The 21199-nt window shown below is 39.5% G+C and overlaps 1 protein-coding gene across 2 annotated transcripts in view; it reads left to right on the top strand.

Annotated features, from left to right (window-relative positions):
- The first annotated feature begins 2395 nt into the window (after positions 1 to 2395).
- LOC122438642 (carboxypeptidase A4-like) overlaps positions 2396 to 21199 on the top strand; it is a 56129-nt gene continuing 37325 nt past the window's right edge. Inside the window, exons 1-6 of one of the 2 annotated variants that reach the window (XM_043463722.1) lie at positions 9896 to 10047; positions 14492 to 14566; positions 14839 to 15138; positions 16396 to 16500; positions 17015 to 17151; positions 18447 to 18542. Coding sequence is in view for 1 of the 2 variants with exons in the window: in XM_043463721.1 (XP_043319656.1) it covers positions 2595 to 2629; positions 18447 to 18542 (131 nt within the window). In the remaining variant the exon portion in view is untranslated. Of the gene's footprint in view, positions 2630 to 9895; positions 10048 to 14491; positions 14567 to 14838; positions 15139 to 16395; positions 16501 to 17014; positions 17152 to 18446; positions 18543 to 21199 lie in introns of those variants that run through there. The other variant, XM_043463721.1, reaches the window with a different exon arrangement.

A 21199-nucleotide genomic window follows, 5' to 3' on the forward strand; every position in this document is an offset into this window, starting at 1 on the left:
TAGGTTTCCATGTTCCGACGAGAATGAAGACAGAAAGAAGGACGCAGGGGACCCAGGTCTCTAGTGGAGCAAGGGTATTTTATTAGCAGAAATTCAGGTTTATATATCTTTAGTAAAATGATTACTCAGCTATTACAAAGAAAGAAATTCCATCAGTTGCAACAAAATGGATAGTCTAATATACACAAGGTTGTTGACGCTGAAAAGAGTCACTGAAGGGAGTTACTGAAAGGAATCCAAGCAAGCACCCTTTCCCATGATCTCAGTCCTGAGAACTGTGTGCAGCTCTACTCATTCCCAGAATAGGAACTGATAAGGAACAGAGAATCCTTGAGAAATGGCACACAAAGGAAGAAAAGTGCAACATATTGGAGTCCTTAAAGTTGAACGTCCCCTGACAATTCCCCCCTTTTTATTTTTTCATAATTGGGGGTGACTGTAGATACTTTAGTAGAAAAGGTCCTGACCAAATGAGTTTGTTTAATTTGAACAATTTTAGTTGAAAGGCATCGGTATAATATGCATAAAACCATTAGGACAATTATTAGCATTACAATTTTAGATCCAATACTATGTATAATGTTTTGCAACCATCTTCGAGGGTCTAGCCCAGATAATTGATCAGCTAGCTGTTCAGCTAAGGTTTCCAGATTGTTGGAAGAGGGTAGACTCTTAGAGAAGGCTTCAAAGATTTCTTTTTGTAATAATTGTACATTTAAGGAAGCATTATCATGTAAATCTTGTAAATGAAATTTGATTTGTTTCCAATTGTAGGCACTATAGTTGAACCAAATAGGGGTAATATAAAATTGTGTAGAATTTCAATCACATTTTAGTATAGCTTGTTTTTGTAAATCTATTAATTGATCTCCGACCCATTGGAGGGCTATTTTTATTTTCTGTATTTCATCTTGAACTTCTTCATTTATCTGAGCCTGAGTGGTCCACATAGTATGAGCATATTTAGTCCAATTTTGGATAAAATTGTGTGTTTGAATTGAGGTTTGTAAAGCGATGCTGGCAACAGCAGCAGTAGTGCAAATGGCTGTTAATCCCAAAATGTCAAGAATTAGCCATCCAATGAATTGTTTAGATCATTGGAATAATTTAGTAAGTAACCGGGAAGCAAGTCCAGTCATGGGACCTTCCTCCCAGTGCCATTGGAGATCTACTGGCAACCATAGGTTACGTCGAGATCAAAGAATCAGAGGGGATTCATTTTTTATAGACATGGAGGAGTTAAGACAAGTATATAGTTTGCAATTTATATAAGTTACAGAACGTAAAGTCTTATTAAATTGCAAGTTCCCTATAGCTACAACAAAAGGAAGGGGAAACCAAGCTGGTATGAAATATAAATGATTATAATGAAAGGAATAATGACTAGAACCATGACTAGTGCCTGTGAAATATCCAGTCCAAGTTACGAGTTCTTCAGTGTTCGTGGCAAATTTCCAAATGTCGCATTGTTCAGGTCCAATCCGTTTATTGAGGACAATTCGAGGGTGAGAAGGTACTATCCCATTGCTGCCACTAAGAAGTCCTTTATCATGGTAATGTTTCGTTGTAGTATTGGTAGTCTTTCATGTTACTTGAGTAGTATAATCATATACAGTATGGTTAATATCATCTGAACCATCAGATAACCATATACCATGAGGTTCCCAATCGACAATGGTGTAATTGGCCAGAAACATTAATTTTCCTGATTTGGTTTGACATCTGTCTTAATGAACAGGAGTACATTTAAAGTTTTTATAAGTAAACCCTTTACATAATGTTTTTTGTCCTTTTCCTAGAGTTTCAGTAGTGTTGACGTGGTTTTCTTAAAAAGAAAGGGCAGTAAATAATCCAAACAATGTCTGATAGTCCTTTTTTAGAGGCAGGACGAAAGTCCAAGTTTGTCAGCTAACGTTTATGCATAATTCTGTTGGGCCCATGCATAAAGGAAGGATTTCATAACCTAGAGAAATATTAATTAGTCTCCCTTCTTCCCTCTCTCCTTCTTCAGGGTATGTGGGCCCCTCCAGGCTCTAAGGAGGAGGCATATGTACTGAGTCACTAGTGGATATGATTGGTCTTATGTCTGTCCATATTATAACCTGCAATAAAAGGGGGGTTAGGTATATAAGCCTAATAAGTGTAATTAATCAAGTCAGCCTGAGCAGGGGGAAGCAAAAGCAAGCAAAGAAAGCATAGCGACAAAAATGTTTTCTGGATTCCGAGGCATTCCCTGTTGAGAAACCAGATTTTCAGCTTGATTAGTAAGGGTTTTTATGTGTCCCTAAGTAGGGAGATCATGAGGTAGATGACACAGAGTGCGGCATTTTTTGGAAATCTCTAAAGCCGCCATGGCTTGTACTGGAACCTCCTCTTCCCAGGGATTTCGCCTTTTCCTCTCCATCTTGAATGTCAGTGGTTCCCCGGCGGTGGATCTTCCGAAGAAAGCGCCAACTGACTTCCTTGGATCCATCTGGAGAAATATAAGCATACCTCTTTCTCTGTAATATTAATTTTCCAGATTTTCATTGTTTAGTTAACCCGTCTTGATACCAAATGGGCAGAGGAAGGGAGGTATCCTTCAATGCCTCAAAATGTTTTTCTGCTTTTGTCAAAATATCTCCTTGAGGTAAGTTAAAAAAATTTAAAACAAATAAAGCTGTATTAACAATAGTTACAGGTTTAGAGAATAGCTTATGTTGGAATCTAGTAAAGTCTGTTTTAGATAAGGAAGATAGTAGTGTTCCTGTGTATTTTCCCTTTTCTAATTTTTTTATTTGTAGTTTCAGTGTGTGATGTGTTCATTTGACTATATCTTGTGTTTGTGGATCATAAGGAATACCTGAAAAAAAAAATAAGGAATACCTGTAACATGTTTAATAGAAAATGATCATAAAAATTGTTTGAAGTGTTTAGAAATATAGGCAGGGCCATTGTCTGTTTTTGTAGAACTAGGAGTTTTCATTATAGCAAAGCAAGTTAATAGATGAGTTATAAAGTTTTGTGTAGCTTCACCTTGAAGAGGTATGGCCCAGATAAAAGAAGAGTTTGTGTTGATACAGACATGTAAGAAAGAAGATGGAGAGAATTCAGGGCAAAGAGTCACATTCATTTGTCATAATTTATTGGGTTGTAATCTTCGAAGATTGATGTCTTCTGTAATGGGTCGAAGATGTAAGGGTTTACAAGTAGAGCAATTATTAATGAATTTTTTAGTTTGGTGGTATGGAATTTTTTATATTTGGTGTAAGGAGCCAGCAATATTGTGTAGTAAAACATGTTGTTTTTTGGGAGTAGCAAAAGAAACAAATTTATTAGCTGTTCATTACCATGAGTCATAGGGCCGGGAAGGCAGGAATGTGTTTGAATACGAGTAATATAAATGGGAGAAGTGTGTTTTTTAATATAAAAACTGAATATAAGGAATCAGAGACTATATTAATGTGGTAAGGAAGTAAGTAAATAACTTGAATGAGAGCATATAATTTGTTTTGTTGAGTAGAATGAAATTTAGTATAAAAAATTTTATATTTTTTAAGAGACCAGAATGAGGCTTTGGCATTTTTGGTCCCATCTATGTAGAAAACATCAACTTGAGGCATAGGTTGTGAGCTGACAATGTGGGAGATAATAAATTTAGTATTTTTAAAGAAATTTTAGAGCTTGTTAGAAGGATAATGAAATGAAATTTTTCCAAAATATTTTAGAAAGGCTATTTGGAAATCAGTAGATGTTTGTAATGTGTTTTTGAATTGAGATTTATTAATAGGTATAACAATTTTATGAGGATTGGAGCCAATTAATGTCTTAGTTTTATTTTTTTCATTGATAACAATTAAAGCGATTAAATCAAGATAGAGTGTAAGTGATTTTGTCCTTCTAAAATGGGTATAGATCCATTTTATTGGGTGTTTTAGTTGGGCAAGAAGTCCTGTGGGGGAATGAAGAGAGGGGAGTATAAATGATTTTAGAGGTAAATCAAGTCTAATATGTGTAAGAAATTGTTTTTGCAATTTATTTTGTATTAAATAGAGTTTTTCTTGTGTCTCTCATGAAAGTGAACGAGGGTTGTTTAAATTGGGATTTCTTTTTAAAGTATTAAATAAATTAGTCAGTTGATAATTAGCAATGTCTAAAGAAGATCTAATCTAATTTATATTATCTAAAAGTTTTTGAAAATTATTTAAGGTTGATAATTTATCAGTATGAATCTGTGTTAGTTGAGGAGTAATGTGTTGTCTATTAATAACAAATCTTAAGTAATGGTAAGGTATAGAGGTTTAGATTTCTTTAGGGGCAATAATTAATCCAGAGTTTTTCAAGCATTGTTAAGTTATATTAAACATGTGTTGAGTTTCTAAAACAGATGGAGCTGAAAATAATATATTATCTATATAATGAATAACAAGAAAGTTAGGAAATTGTTTTTTTATAGGTTTCAGGACTTTGGTTACATAATATTGACATATGGTAGGAGAATTCATCATTTTATGAGGTAATATAGTCCATTGGTATCATTTATGGGGCCTGGTGTAATTAGGATAAGGAAGAGAGAAAGCAAATTTCTCTCCGTCTAGAGGGTGTAAAGGTATAGTAAAAAAGCAATCATGTAAATCTATAATAATAATATGTCAGTTTTGAGGAATAGTAGTAGGTGATGGGATTTCTGGTTGTAATGCATCCATAGGTTTTATAGATGCATTAATTTTTTTAAGGTCTGTTAAGAGATGTTAATTGTCAGATTTTTTTATAACAAAAATGGGAGAGTTTTAAGGGGAATAAGATTTTTTAATATGTTTTAATTTTAACTGTGTATCTATAAGTTTTTTAGTAGCCTGTAATATTTCTTTTTTAAGGGGCCATTGTTCTGTCCAAATAGGTTCATCATAATTTTAAGTTATTTTAATAATTGTTTTCTTTGTTAAATGAGCAGTGGCCCCTAGGAAAAATGTGGAATGTATATTTGAGTTTGTCATAGTGTAAGTAAATATCTTTTTATTAGATTAAGGGGTGTATCTATCATATAAGGTTGTAATGTTGTAGGCAGGCCTTCTGGTCTTTCACAACGATAAATTTGAATATTTCGATAAACTTTTTGTATTTTGGTTTGAGAAACACCTGTAATTTGGCAGGAAATTTTTTGTATAGGCCAAGATTTGGGCCATAAGTTTTTGGAAATAATAGTGATGTCAGATCCAGTATCAAGGAGACCAGAAAATTATTTACCATTAATTTTGATATTTATATTTGGTCAGGCATATATAGATACCAATGATGTCCACAAGGATTATTTTTGATCTGTATTTTTTGATCCATCTGTCTGTATATCATGAGAGGAGTTAATAGAAATATAAGGTAAAAGAAGTAATTGGACAATTTTGTCTCTTTTCTTGAATTGTCATAGTATCTGAGATGGCATGATAATTTGAATTTATCCCTTATAATCTGAATCAATTATTTCAGGATGAACAGTAATTTTCTTAGAAGTCAAGCTAGATTGGCCAAGTAAAAGGCCGAAGGTTTGTGGAGGTAGGGGTCCAAAAAGTCTAGTAGGTATTCTAGAAGGGATTGTTTGAGGGAAAAGATGGAGTTTGCCCCTGTTTTTTGTTGAAGGAGACCTGGGGAGTCCCCCTGTTTGAAGTTTTTCAGAATAAGTTTTTCCTCAATATCATATTTAGATTTACAATCTTTGGCCCAATGTATCTCCTTATGGCAGCAAGGGTAGATTTTTGGAAATTTTTTATTAGTTTTAATTTTTATTAATTTTAATTTTTTTTGCATGCTTTTTAGGGCAAATCTTTTTTTAAATGGGTCTTATTCCCATATGTAAAATATCCTTCATTTTCCTTTTCTAAACGTAGCAGCCATTGCTTTAGCTAACATTTGTATTTTTTGTGTCTTAGACCCTAGATTTTCAGATAATCAATAACAGTCTTGGTCTCACATATTGGAGTGATAGCCCTTTGACATTTTTGATTTGCATTCTCATATGCAAGCAGTTTTCCTGATGGTATTCTGGTTTCTTCTCCAAATACACTATGGGAAATAGCAGTTTCTAGTCTAGCTAGAAAATCAGCATAGGCTTTATTAGGCCCTCCTAATATCTTAGTGTAGCTATCTTTAGGTTCTCCTTGAGGAGTAATTCGATCCCAGGCTTCAAGGGCAACTTCTTTTAATTGTTTGATGAGCTCCCAAGATGATAGCTTACGGTGAATGATTTTGTCAGATTAGTGGTCTCTGAAGGAGAGTTAATTTTGGGACCAAAGATAGGTTTCAGTCATTGAGAGCTTTGTGTAAAGTGACAGATCAGAGAAAGCTTCTGATATAGATATCAGAAGGGGGTAGAAAGAGTATTTGTCTCAGTAGTTTAAGTGGGACCTTATATATTTCTCAACTAGTTGTTGAGAATAGGTAAAAGGAATACCTCAATGTTGTAAGAGTTCTATTAGAACTCTTATTAGAGTTCTTGCCCTTTCCCAAGACATATATCTGGAGATAACTTTGGCACAAGATTAGCCAGGGAGAACAGGTTCCAGATAACATCTCTGGGCAAGATTTGTTACAATTATAACCATTAACATAGAGCCTAAGAAAAGCATTTTCATGAGTAAGACATTGTGCTGTGTAATCATTAGTTCTGGACCTAAAGAAAGGTAGGTTCTCTGGCCAGATACATTGTTGCACAAGTCTTAAGGAAAACATGAGTGAGAATGTTTGCTTCCTCTTTATAGGGCCTTGGACTGTCTCTTTAAGCCTTAACTCTTTCATTTCCTCCTGCTTTTAGGAGAATATGGTTGTCAGGGAAAGGGGTGGAGAAATCATTCCGTAACTTTTTCCTGTTGGAAAGGGGTGTAGACCCTAAATTGTTGAGGCAATATATTTTCTTTATCCTCATATTGAGGATCTTTGATCCAGGGGCCCCAAGTAATAGTTGGAAGAGCCTGTGGTAATCATAGGAGCTTGAATAATCATTTGTAACTTAAATGCTTCAAACCTTTTAGATATAAAATCCATTATATAGTTACAGATATAAAAAGCAAACAGCAAGAATAAGATGACTACAATTATTACAATCAAAATAGTTTTTCACCATTTGGAGATAGGCCTCTATTTGCTGACATGAAACCAAAAGTCTTTGAACTTTAAATAAATGATGAAGTAAAGCAGAAAAATGGTGGGGCTTTCCAGCCGTTTGTCCCATAACCCCACACTTACCTGACCTCAGTAGGTCCCAGTCACTCCATCCTGAATACCGTGAATTCCAAGTCCCTGTTCAGGTGCTACTTGTTGGTCTTTACAGACCAGGACCTGGTGGACCAGAGTCAATGAAAAGAAAGAGAGAAAAAGAGAGAGAGAGAGCAGTATATCTCGGGTTACGTGGAAAACCAATAAAGCCCATACACAGGACTTGTACCGCTCACAAAGGCACAGGGCGTCCTCTCAAGGAGGTCTTGAAAGCCTGGGCAAGAAAGTGAGCTCAGTAGGTTTCCACGTTCTGACGAGAATGAAGACAGAAAGAAGGACGCAGGGGACCCAGGTCTCCAATGGAGCAAGGGTATTTTATTAGCAGAAATGCGGGTTTATATATCTTTAATAAAATGATTACTCAGCTATTACAAAGAAAGAAATTCCATCAGTTGCAACAAAATGGATAGTCTAATATATACAAGGTTGTTGACGCTGAAAAGAGTCACTGAAGGGAGTTACTGAAAGGAATCCAAGCAGATACCCTTTCCCATGATCTCAGTCCTGAGAACTGCTTGCAGCTCTACTCTTCCCAGAATAGGAACTGATAAGGAACAGATAATCCTTGAGAAATGGCACACAAAGGAAGAAAAGTGCAACATATTGGATTCCTTAAAGTTGAACATCCCCTGACATATACTTTTCCCCTTAAAGTTGGTACTTGAGAATTCAAGTTCAGTTCAGTTCAGTCACTCAGTCGTGTCCAACTCTTTGCGACCGCATGAACCACAGCACGCCAGGCCTCTCTGTCCATCACCAACTCCCGGAGTCCACCCAAATCCATGTCCATCTAGTCAATGATGCCATCTAACCATCTCATCCTCTGTAGTCCCCTTCTCTTCCTGCCCTCAGTCTTTCCCAGCATCAGGGTCCTTTCCAATGAGTCAGCTCTTCACATCAGGTGGCCAAAGTATTGGAGTTTCAGCTTCAGCATCAGTCCTTCCAATGAACACCCAGGACTGATCTCCTTTAGGATGGACTGGTTGGATCTCCTTGCAGTCCAAGGGACTCTCAAGAGTCTTCTCTAACACCACAGTTCAAAAGCATCAATTCTTCTGCCCTCAGCTTTCTTTATAGTCCAACTCTCACATCCATACATGACCACTGGAAAAACCATAGCCTTGACAAACCCAGGGATTTAGAATGTGTGCAGATAAAGAATTCATCACATGGAGGACAGATGAAAATTTCCTTGTGTCTGTTGGTTGACACTTGTTAGGCTAATATAATGTATGTGAATGACTAAAACATAATAAAATATGATCCCTAAAAATAGAAAGGTGTATTTTCTCTGTTTGCAATGAAGAGCAAAGTCAGATTAATGTAGATGTATGTTTATAGACAAGGAAAGATAACCTTTGTTTAAAAAAGCCTTTGTTTAAAAATCAGAATATATGGGACTTCCTGGTGGTCCAGTGATTAAGAATCTGCCTTGCAATGCAGGGGACATGGGTTCAATCCCTGGTTGGGGAACCAAGATCTTACATGCCCTGGAACAACTAAGCAGACTCCCACCACAACTAGCAAGTCCTTGCCCTGCAACGAAAGATCCTGCATGACGCAAGGAAGATACTGCATGACACAATGCAGCTAAGACTCAACATAGTCAAAAAGAAAAAAAAAAATCAGAATACATGTGATGGTATAATCTTTGTTAGAAAAAGCTCTAAAATGTGGAAAGAAGTTTGGAGAGATACACACCAAATGGTTTTCTTTGGGTGGAGGAATTTTTGTTGTTGTTCAGTCACTGAATCTGTGACCCCTAAGTCTTTGTGACCCCAGGAACTGCAGCACACCAGGCTCCCCTGTCCTTTACTATCTCCTTGAGTTTGCTCAAACTCATGTCCATTGAGTCAGTGATGCCATCCAACCATCTTATCCTCTGTCGTTCCCTTTTTCTCTTGGCCTCAATCTTTCCCAGCATCAAGGTCTTTTCCAATGAGTTGGCTGAGTCAGGTGGCCAAAGTATTGGAGCTTCAGCTCCAGCAAAGTAGGAAGTCAAGGGTGGAGGAATTACTGGTGACTAAGTAAAACACTTTCTTTTAATCCAAACTTTCTGTAACAAGCAATTTCACTGTCATAATTAGAAAGACATTTTCATTTTAGGTAAAAGCACAGAAACACGGACATCAATTTGGTACAAATGCAGATGGATCACTTTAGAAACAGTTCAGAATTGAATATTAAATGGCCTTCTGTTTTGTTTTAATATAGAGTGAGGACTGGAGTGGGCCATATCTACAGGGAGATTCAGCAGATGTGGACTAAGTGATTGCAGTGTTTTAGGGTAAACATTATAAAAATAAACAAATGAGCCAATTAATGGAATGTGATAGAAGGGATGCCTGAATAATTACTATAAATGCTGTGCCCTTTTTTTGTCAGAGACCCAGAAAGGACTTTATCCTCTAGGTCTATTAATCTGGCTTCTATTACTGGTCATAGTTAGTGGCACTTTATGTTCTAAATCATGAATGCGTGATTTGTCCTTGATATGCTCTAGCAATTTTTCCCTCAAAGTTTGTTATCTCATTGTAGGAATGTAAAATGTATGGATTGGTGATATCACACAGGTGGGTGACTGCAACCTTGAGAATCTGACCTGCAGATAGGAATTTTACCATTTAGGAACTTCACTTGAGTTCTTAGACTGCCAACAGATCAGCCTTAGCTGTGGTCTGTATAAATAAAGTTCAGGAGTGACACTTAATTCTGGACTCTTGGAAGATCTTTAACTATGAGATCGATCCTGTTTTCTGGTGCCCTTTTAGGGCATATCTACTGTCGAGAAACATCTGTAGGGTAAGTCATGCTTTCTGGTGCCTATTTGAATTTTATTTACCTGATTCACAGAGTATCACATTAAACTGTTGTAGAATAATGAATGTAAGTGTTTGGCATTTTTAGAGTTCTTTTAGATTTGGAGAGGGAGTAATGGAGATAATAAGAATGAGTGATTAAAAAGAAAGAGATAAATGAATTTAAGGAAAAAAAAAGTGAAAACAGAACACAGGTACCCTATTTCTCTTTGTTCTTAATCATTTTCCCCTCTGATGAATGTAAAGTAGTGATGACAGACATCAGTGAAAATAAAGCTGTTTGGTCATTTATCTCAGTGTCATCTCGGTAAGTGATGGGTTACTCTTGTCCTCCTTTCTACCTCTCTGAATTTTATCTTTCAAGTCAGCTCAAGTCCTCCTCATCTTCAGATTTAGTTTCTAGGCAGTGGGAGCTCATGAAGTGGGAAGACCAGGGCTTCAGACTTCAGTCCAAATACAACTCTCATGGCTTTGTATCCATTTTTGCTCCAAAGTACGTCACTTTCAAGATTATATGAAGAGCTTTAGGCAGCATTTCTTGAAGAGTGTTTCAGAGAATTAACGAAATAGCCAAATAAATTTGACCCCAAAACACAGGTGGTCAAGTAAATTTGGGAATCAGAGGCTTAAACAAATTATAGAATTTCTAGGAACTTTAATTAAATTAGTGCACATTGTAAATCTATAAGAGGGGAGTCTAGGTTGCTGCAGCTATCCATTTCTCTTTGATCATCAAACTCTTCCCCACCTTTATTGTTATTTTTTTATGTTGAACAACTCAAAGGGCTATTATTCCTTAGGACATGCACCAGGAAATACTGGCCCAGCATATTATTTTCCCAGTGCCTTTTCATTTTAAAGGACACCCAGCAGTCTACAGATTAGCTAGAAGGAATGAGACTCAAATGGAAGAATTTTCAGACCATCTGTAGCCAGGAGGCAGGAGAGCTTTGAAGAGCTCACATTCTATCACTTAAGTATTCCCCTGGAGTTAATTGGAAATTGGGTGGTATTTGGTTTTAGAGAGTCTAGGTTCTGGTACCTTATCATGGCTCTTTGTACCTATCCCTTCCCCTCTGCACAAATGGGCAGGGCAGTAACTACAGAAAGAGTAGGGAAGTCAGCCTATTCAGAGAAAGGGAGAAAGGAAACACCTCTGTCACCAAGGAAGGGCTATAAGAATCTAGCTCTACTACTGAACTTTTTTTTAGAGGGTATATATTTGCTTGTTTTGCAACTTCTCTTTCCTGCCAGGATGTCCTTGATATCCTTCATTCCTCATTATATGTGTGTGTAGAGAGAGAGAGAAAGAGACACATACCATGTTTTATCCAGGTCTCAACTGTCCCTAGCAATACCCCAACTTTGGGCTGCATGAATGGGGTTTGGAGATGGAATTCTGATACATTTCAGTTAACAACAAAAGCACATTAGGTCTACTCAAACGTAAATTTGATTCTTTTTTGAGCACTTATAAGCACCAAATTAATCATTCTACCTTTTTGAAGCTAATTTCTGAAAAAACAGGGACAAGATGTACAAACCAATGCTTTATGAGCAGCAGATGTTATTTGGTAAATAATCATTAGCTAAAGAAAGGATAATTTTATTGGCAAACTTCCTGCTAGGTGTGGGTATAGCTCTTAATTACCATTTAAATACTATTTCCTTAGGGGAAGTAAAAGTCACTCTGTCAACTCCTCATTCTAAGGTTGTGGGTCAGTATACTATTTATTAGTTTCTTGATTGTCAAAGAGATTATTGACTACTGCATTAACCTCTTACATGTAGAGACTTATAGGAGCAGAAAGCAACAGGAAACAGTGTCCAGGTTTTGTTTTTAAGGTCATGTCTGTGGTTAATATTTTTTGGAGACCAAGTTCTTAAGATCATAACTAGAATAAAGAAAAAATAAAAAATCTGGTGGAACTGGAGAATGAAGAACATTTTCAGGTCTCTGTCCTGAGGGGACTTCTGCTCCCCAGAGTGAATAGTTCACAATTAGACATGATGATAGAGATCTCTTATTTTGGATTTGTATCTTGTTTTCCCTGATGAGAATTGTGGAGTGCTAACCCACGGAGCTGGGACCCAGAACAGCTGGGCTCTTGTCCCAACTATATGACATTGAGTCATCTACCTTCTCTGCATTTTCCCATTCAGTATGTAGTGGTGGTTTAGTCACCAAGTCGTGTCTAACTCTTGTGACCCCATGGACTGTAGCCCCCCAGGCTTCTCTGTCCCTAGGATTTTCCAGGCAAGAATACTGGACTGGGTTGTCATTTCCTTCTCCCAGGGATCTTCCTGACCTTGGGATTGAACCTGGGTCTCCTGCACTGCAGGCAGATTCTTTACCAACTGAGCTACAGACCCTGTGTTACAGATCTCGTTTGATATAATGAGGATAAATACACCATTCTTGTGTCTCACAGGTGTTTTATAAGAATAAAAAGAGAAATCAAATGTGAAAGTTATTTTGAAAAATTATTGCCACCTTCAATGCATTATTTCTTCTCTAAATAATTTATAGTGTTAATATTCTGTTATGAAATTAATTGGATCACTTGAATGTCAACTGTGAAAAAAAAACTGCCATAGTTTAAAATAATCTCTACCTTCTGCCAATTTTAATATCTAACCATATGGGGGGAATATAATACATATGCTGATGCTTGGATATTTAAAAACCCTTCTTGCAACCTCACAGTGATTTCACCATGATTCTGGTCTTGAAGGCTTGAGTTAAGATAGATATGAATTAATTTCCTGAAATCTATCCATGCCGAACTGTCCATTTCCCTGGAATGACCCAGTCATTGCCTGAACCTTTTAGCCATTTCAGCTTGTTTTCTGGAAATCACCCACCATCTTAGGAAAGACAACTTATGTCCAAATTCCCTTTGTCAGCATCCAGGCAGTCAAAGTTATTTTAGAGTCCCAGGGAACTGCTTATTCCATCACGACTGAAGATGTTCAAGTAATTACCCCACAGCCCACTCTTCCAGAGGCTTGCTGATCCGTATGAACTGAAGGTCCATCCTTTTTAATCTCTGGGAATCCTTTTCCACCGAACGGATGTGTGGGTGCCACTGGGGCCTTCTGAGCTCTGAGCCACCCCTGCAAAGTGGTAGGAAGTTTCTGTCCCTCTCTTTTTCACATTTGATACAAGTGGTGACGAATCCACCTGCAGTGCCAGAGACCTGCGTTCAATCCCTGGGTTGGGGAGAGATCTGGTTCCTGGAGGGGAACATGGCAACCCACTCCAGTATTCCTGTCTGGAGAATCCTCATGGACAGAGGAGCCTGGTGGGCTACAGTCCACATGGTCTCAGAGTCAGACACGACTGAACAACTAAGCACACAGTGCAAGTGGGATATTGTCATAAAAAGTGTAATAAAAAAGAGCGAAAAAGAGCCTCTGACATGGAAAACAGAGTGCAATCGGAAGACTGTGACTCAAAGTAGGTAAAAGTAAGATGTTATTCATTTAGTTTTATTTATTTTTGGCTGTGCTGGGTCTTTATTGCTGCACATGGGATTTCTCTAGTTGCAGCAAGTGGGGTGCAGCAATTCTAGTTGCGATGTGCGGGCTTCTTATTGCAGTGGCTTCTCTAGTTGCAGAGGATTAGCTCTATGGCGAGTGGGTTTCAGTAATTGTGGCACACAGGGATCAAACCAGTGTCCCCTGCACTGGCAAGCAGATTCTTAACCAGTGGACCATCAGGGAGGTCCTCATTTAGTTTTTTTGTGTTTTTTAAAAAAATAATTTAATTAATTTATTTTTGGCTGTGCTGGGTCTTCATTGGTGCACACGGGCTTTCTCTAGTTGTGGTGAGCGGGGGAGGGGGGTTATTTTCTAGTTGTAGTACTCGGGCTTCTCATTGCTGTGGCTTCTCTCGTTGTAGACAGGAGCTCTAGAGCATTCTGGCTTCCGTAGTTGTGGCAGGTGGGCTCAGCAATTGTGTCTCCTGGGCTCTAGAGCACAGGCTCAACAGTTGTGTCACACTGGGCTTAGCTGCTCCACAGGATATGAAATCTTCCCAGCTCAGGGATGGAACCTGTGTCTCTTGCGTTGGCAGGTGGATTCTTTACTACTGAGCCACCAGGGAAGCCCCCTCATTTAGTTTTTAATTTGAGATTATCTCAGACTCTGGGTTCCCGGAAAGGGAGAATAAGCCATAAGACAATCACAGGGCTGACTGTCATCCTATATTTACAGCATCTGTCTGGCCACAAGACCCATTAATGTCACATCCCATTTTAGGGTGCTGCCAGAATATGGGAAAGACGTGACCCCAATGCCTAGAGGACAGAAATAATGCTTTGGACTGGGTGTCACCATTTACTTCACAATTGTAGATTCAAATGCATTGCTATAAACCACTCATATGTGTGACTGTGATCTTATCTTATGTTCTATTTGACAAGCAAAATGAAGAAATGTTACTTAGAGAAAAGAATGGAATGGTAACTTCAACTTTGAAACATCTTACATTGGAAAAGGTAGGTGCATGAACATCAGAGAAATGGGCCATGCTCTCCTCTGATAACAAGCCCTGTACTTCCACTTCGTGATTTACTGGAAATTATACTCATATTATTTTCTGACTTCTCCAAGCTTCTCTGAGATTTGACAGCCAGTATCAGTGTCAGTGCCTTAATCAGGCCCTGAAGCCCACCTGCCCATCCCAGCAGCCACTGCCTTATTTAGAAGCATCCAGGAGCAGCTTAAGTTAGCACAAAACAGCCTCTCATGCTTATCCTCTCCCCTCAAGGCTCCGTTGCTGAACTCTGACCTTGCTACCCACAACCCATTGGAGAGCTGTGCTTCATGGCTGCCACCGATGATAAAAAGCAGGGACACCTGGATACTCTTACAGCCACCGTGGAGTCTCCCAACCTGCCAAATGCTCCTAGACCTGATAGCAGCCAAGTCTTGTGCCATCTCTCCTGTTTTGTTGGTATGAAGAAACCCCCCTTCATCTGGATCACCTGGACAGTGCTGCACTTGCCTCTGTGACACAGAACTTTTCTTGGGGGGCGGGGGCGGCAGGGGATCTGCACTGATTTGCGATGTAGGTTGGGGGAGGGGATGAAGAGATGGGGGGTTGGGGCGTTAAGGGGAGTGCTGGGGGAGCAGGAAAGAGCCAGGGAGGAGATATGTGGTAGGAAATGATTCCCCAAATCTGCAATTCTAAAATACAAAGAATTCTGAAAACCTTTTTTCCTCCCAAATTTATTTGGTGCAAACCCTGACCTGACCTAAACTCATTTAGGGGCAAAAACCTGACCTGAACGGACTTGCCACTCATTTGTTTCACTGCCAGAAATATTAACGTGTTTGAGTATGAAGCACTGCACATGTGTAAAATACACCTTCCTACTTTTCTAAAATTGCATCCCCGTCCCCAAATTCTTAATTTGAAACCTAAGAGTTTTCAGAGTAGGAACTGTGGACCAGTACAGAGAGTGAAGGAGAAAAAGAACGGAGTGATGGAAACACGATGTGCTCTCTTCTCGGCCCGGCCTCACAAACTGGTGTCTGTGTCCTGCGGAGAGCAAATGTTGGCAACAGCTGCAGTGGCCGCTTCATGCTGATCCCTATTCAGACAGGCCCAGACATGTCTCAGTCCCAGCAATGGACACAGCTTGGGTGCCCCAGCTGCACACATTTGCAATCAGCCCTGCAAACAGGAGCTGAAGTAGCTGGTGGCAGACGTGCCTCTGAGGCAGGCACCCCGCCGCCCTGGCTTGACCCAGCCTTGCTGCGTTTTGTAGCGGTGGTTTGGTTTAGTCGTTAAGTCGTGTGGGACTCTTGAGACCCCATGGACTGTAGCCTGCCAGGCTCCTCTGTCCATGGAATTCTCCAGGCAAGAATACTGCGGTGGGTTGCCAGCGCATACCTCTAAATCCATTTTTTTTTTTTTTTGGTGGTGGTGTGTGTGGAGCGCGGGGTTGGGGGGCGGAATGTGTGTGTACCATTCCCATTATGTGCTCTTGTGCTAGTGAGGGCAAAACGCTTTCTGGCTGGCTAAGTTCACCTGGAGCTGGGCTGAGGCAAACCATAGACCGAGCAGTACCATCTTGCTTGAAACAAGAAACTGGAAATAGCCGGCTCTGCTGCGGCAAAATGGCTTCCCCTTTCCCATCCCCTGCGGATGCCCGGTGACTCATCGTCGCTCGGCTAAGATTCCAGCGCCCCCAGCCCCACAGCATCCTCCGTGCTGCCCTCTCCATTCCCGCAGGCAGGGACTGGAAATGGAGGAGAGACAAAAGTCACTTAATAATTATTCATTCGCAAATATCTATTTCTGCATCTTAAAACATTTCAGATTTCCCAAGAAGTGGATAACCTCGGTTGCTAAGCACCCTAGTCTAGGGAGCAAACTGAACACTGGCTATTCTTTTAAAAAACCGGCCCATGAACATGCTTCAAGGTACACAGGTGCAGCGCTATTTTTTTCCTCCCGATGCTTCTAGAATCCTGCTCCTCCCAGGCGAGCTGTCAGTCCCAGCTTCGCCTGCAGAGCTGTTCTTCCCCCCGCCTCCCCCCCCCCGCCCCCAACCGGTCTTTGCTGGTTTTGAGTATTCACCTCCTTACTACCCCCGCCCCCATCGCTTTTCTTTTCTCTTAACTGCGCAAGCTGACGCAGGTCTGCAGGAGTGAATTAATGCTCTCCTCTTGATAGATTTGCTCTCAGGGAAACAGGGGCGTATGCACCAATAGGAAGAGAGGAAGGGGGAGGTGGCGTGGGCCCCAGGGTGAGGAGGGCTGGGAAGGTGGTGTGGGCCCCCGTGTGAGCGGGGGATGCATGAGGTAGTGCCGAGCCCCAGGGTTAGGGAGGATGGGGGAAGGAATTCTGTAATTAATCAAGGTAGCAGTTCTGTACCTTGGGGTGTTTTGTGGTTGTTTTTTTTTCCTCCTTAGTTCCTTTTTTTCCTTTCGACTAGGAGTTTAAGAAAGAAGAAAGAAAAGCTCCAAGTACTTGCCCGAGCCGCATTTAAAACCAAAAGAGTTCTTCCCGTGATGCGGGATGACGGGCAACTAAAGGCAAAGACAACTGCCCAAAAACCGAGGCATTTTTAAGGTGCGAGCCGGAAAAGGTTATGGTTTTACTCCAACCTGTAAGCGCTGGCAAGTCTCAGTGCTGATAATTTCAAGCTTTTTCACCTTGCCTTTAAAAAGAGTGAAAATTATTTCCTAGAAAGAGTTCGTTAAGAAAAAAAAAAGAATGTCACAACTCCCTGCTAAATTTGGAAACGTTATGGCTGAGAACCAACGGACTCACTGGGACAGATGGGTATCTCCAGAGCGGTTCTCACAAAGCAGGCCTCGGAGGAGTGCTTTGCCTACTCTATGACACCGTGACACATTTGCTCATATTTCCTACCTTCTTTTCTTTCTGTTTCCTTTTCTCGGTTTCTCCTACAACGGGATCAGGAAACCCCAGATTCTCTTCCTCGCTTGAACTTTCATGGCCTTTCCTTCTCCCGGATGGTTCCTTGGTTCATGTTTGAAAATATTATTTGTTTCCCGAAGTTTCCCATTTTTTCTTTTCTTTTTTCTTTTTTTTACATTTGAGCCCTTTAGAGGAAAAAGCGCAAAACTCCCAAAGCACGTGAAAAGTTTTTTTTTTTTAGCAAGGATTTGCATTTCTCATTTACCTTATCTGTGATGTTTAGAACGCTGCACGAAGACAGAAGTTGCTGGTGCAAAAATAATCTTTTCCTCCCCATTTACTGATCGAATTGGCAAAGCCACTGTTCCAAATAAAACTGAGCCACTTAGATCATAAAATTTAAACTCTGGAAAGCACCTCCGGAGCTTACCATCCTGATTTTATGAAGGACTTGAAAGCATTTTTATTACAAAAATAATACAATCATTGCAAAAAATGTAGAATAGAGAAAAAATGAAAAACATCCCTATTTTACTAATTCTACAATTATGGGATTGTTAATCATTAACATTTTGTTGTATATCTATTTCTTCCTCTCTTCTCCAGACCCCCTTTTGCTCCTGTATTTGTATGTTGTAGGTATATATATATATGAGCTAGCCTTTTAAAAATGGCACTTCCTATTTGATAATCTATTTTTAAAAATTTAAAACATATGATGAACATATTTTCATGTCATCACGTTTCCCACAATGATTTTTTACAAACATCAAAGGATGCTCCTCTTGTTGGCCAGAATTTAAGTTTACATTAAAGGAAGGGGACCAAAAAAAGAAAAAAAAAACCCACTTTTAAATGAAAAGTTAATCGACAGCACCACCGTCTACACCTCCTCCTCCTCAACCACATCAAGGACAGGAAGAGGAGCAGACAAGGGTTCTGCAGCAGTGAAGCCATATTCCATTTCCATGCTGCTTTTGCAGTTCAGCACGGGAGGGAGGACATACGCCGGGATCCAAGCCTGGATCCAAGCCCGCCAGTGAGTTACACAAGCTACTGTGCTGTGGACTGCAAATAAGGTAATTTGCCCCAAATCCCCTGATTATTATGTCTTTCTGGGGTCAGGCCCTGTCTAACCTCAAAGCAATATCTGTGGTCCTAACAGCTAACACTGTCATCCCAACCTTTTCTCTCGTCACAAGGCAGGAAATAGACCTATTCAAACCTAATTTGGTATTGCCTCACCCAGCACCCTAGCATGCATCCCAGTCTTCCTCTAGCCTGCTGGCCACCATGTGCTCTGTTAAAAGATCAAGCTAGAAGAGGTTAAGAGGGTGGCAAGTAAGGACCCCAGGAGTCAGATTTCAGCCTAAGAACAGACTAGAGAAAATTGCTTTGCTGCCTGGAGTTCGGAGGGCTATGGCACAATGTACTAGAAATGTATATAATCACAAAAGGAGCTCAGTAGAAAATGTAAATAGGAGCTAGAAGAGTTTACTTTGACCTGCAGATCCGAAGGGGAACTTGTTAAGGGTTTTTGGGTTGTTCTGAAAATTTTCCAAATCTGATTTAAAGTTAGGGTGTAGTGATCCCTCTCTTCCACATGTTCATTGACATTGGAGTCAGGACACCGTGCTGGGTGTGACCTACTCTGGTATTTCTTAAGTAATTCAAAAATGACATGCTATAAATCAGAATGTTAATTCATGAGCAAAAGAAATCAATCCACATCAGATCATTCAAGCATGTGCAACCACGTGCACACCGGCTGATACATTTTCCCCTTCAATTAAAATTCAGTTACCTTTAGGGTATTATGAAATGGATATTTAACAGTTGAATAATAATGCCTTAGGATGGCTGAGCACAGGAAATGAATAAATTTTAATCCAGCAGAAACTTCAACTCTACTGCAATTGATCACAAGTAGAAATGTAATTCCCCAAATGGAATTTAACCGGTTCTCTGGATCTTTAGAAAAGTCTGCATAGTTTAGTAATCTGATGTTGGTTGTGAGTACTTTGGGAAAGCTATAGCCTGTGTGGTGATTAAGAAAACTAGGAAACTGAAAAAATTTCTTTGGTTCACAGATCCCTATAAGCTGCATACACCATTCCCCAGCATTGCAAAATGCCTCACCAAAATTAATTGGAAGAATTCTGCTTTTAAGAGAGAACGGATAAGTGATATCTGATTTTTATTTAATATAAGTAAATTATTCTGACTGGAAGTAGAAGTATTGACTTCGGCACATTAAATATGTTAACTGGAGATTGGGCTGTAGTCCTGGAAGACTCTCATTGACCTTTAGTGATAGTTCGTGTTTGGAAAAAACACATTGCTTTAATAGTCTCTTCTCTGTTCCCTGGTGAAAGGGGCGTATGAGACTGACATATATGTTGTTGTCTCTGCTCAGATTGCCTCTGATTAGGGAAATGATCCATTCATCACTTTGATTGGATATGATGGATATCTTCCTGTTTTGGGTCACCAACCCCAATGGCTATGTGTTCTCTCAGAGTAAGCTTGACTTTTTGTCTTCAACAAGAATCTAAGGAGGTGTGTAGGAACTTCAAAACAAAATAAAAGTGATCTTTCTGTTTCTAATTTACCCTAAACAGAATGCCTGGTCTCTTAGTTGTGGCCCAGAATTGAGGCATATAGTGATATTTATAATCATTTCTTTTCCCAGCACACGATATCTTTCTGTATTGCCTGAATCAGAGCCCATTTCAGCTGTTAGGCTGGGCTATTAGAGTTCAGTGTTCACCGTGAGTCACCTAGGAGATTTGTTCCAATTGTCTCTGCTTTTTTGTGGTAGGATTGATAGAAAAGAGGAGGCGGATGTTACCTGCTGACTATTAGATTGCTGTAAGGATTTACGTAGGCAGTACAATGCATCTGGCATTTTACTTAAAATCTGTAGGAATCCTCTGTAATATCACAAAAAGGAGTTTTGTAGTTTTTCTTTTAAAATCTCATTACAGAACACCATTATGGCAACTGTGACCCACGTATATTAAAAGTGAATCAGAGCTTCAGGTTTATTTCTGGAGAGAGTCAACTACCATAGTGTTTTTCAATGCGTGTTCAAAAGGAACTTGTACAAATACTAGTACTCATCTCATGAGAATAAAGGGTTCCACAGTCAAGTTTGAGAAATACAGTCCACGGTATCCCTCTTTTGGCGCTTCATTAAAAACTTTAAAGCATTTAAAAAAAAAAAAAAAACCTTTAGGAGTTCTGAAGTAAATTAGCGAATTTAACCCTATATTTTCCCAAAATGTTCTATCACAAAACCCTTGTTCTCTCCCCCCGCCTTTTTATTTTTTATTTATTTTTTCTTTTCCTCTTTTTAAAATTTTTGTTTTCTGTTGCTCTTGTTTTTTGTCACTGTATTGTTAACATTTGGCTGGACTGTAGTTCTGCGGAACATGGTTAGAGGCAGGTATTCATTTGAGGAGATGGAGAGATTATTTACTTCTTGCATCGGTGAGACAGCCATGGCTGAGAAGCTCCAAGCAGAACCCTGTGTGAGGACTGCTGGTCACTCTGTGGGCAAAGGAGGACATGAGTGCAGTTCCAAAGGGGCCTTCCAGGGAGGAAACGAGAGCAATGGACAGAATTCTAAAGGAACCTTCTCGTCAGACTGAACAGCCATCTTTTTTTTTTCCCTGTATTCTCTTTCCATTGGATTTTAAAGAATTGTATGTGGGGAAAGACCCGTTGAAGGTAT

Source organism: Cervus canadensis, chromosome 3 (genome assembly GCF_019320065.1).
Source record: "Cervus canadensis isolate Bull #8, Minnesota chromosome 3, ASM1932006v1, whole genome shotgun sequence".
NCBI classification, from domain to species: domain Eukaryota; kingdom Metazoa; phylum Chordata; class Mammalia; order Artiodactyla; family Cervidae; genus Cervus; species Cervus canadensis.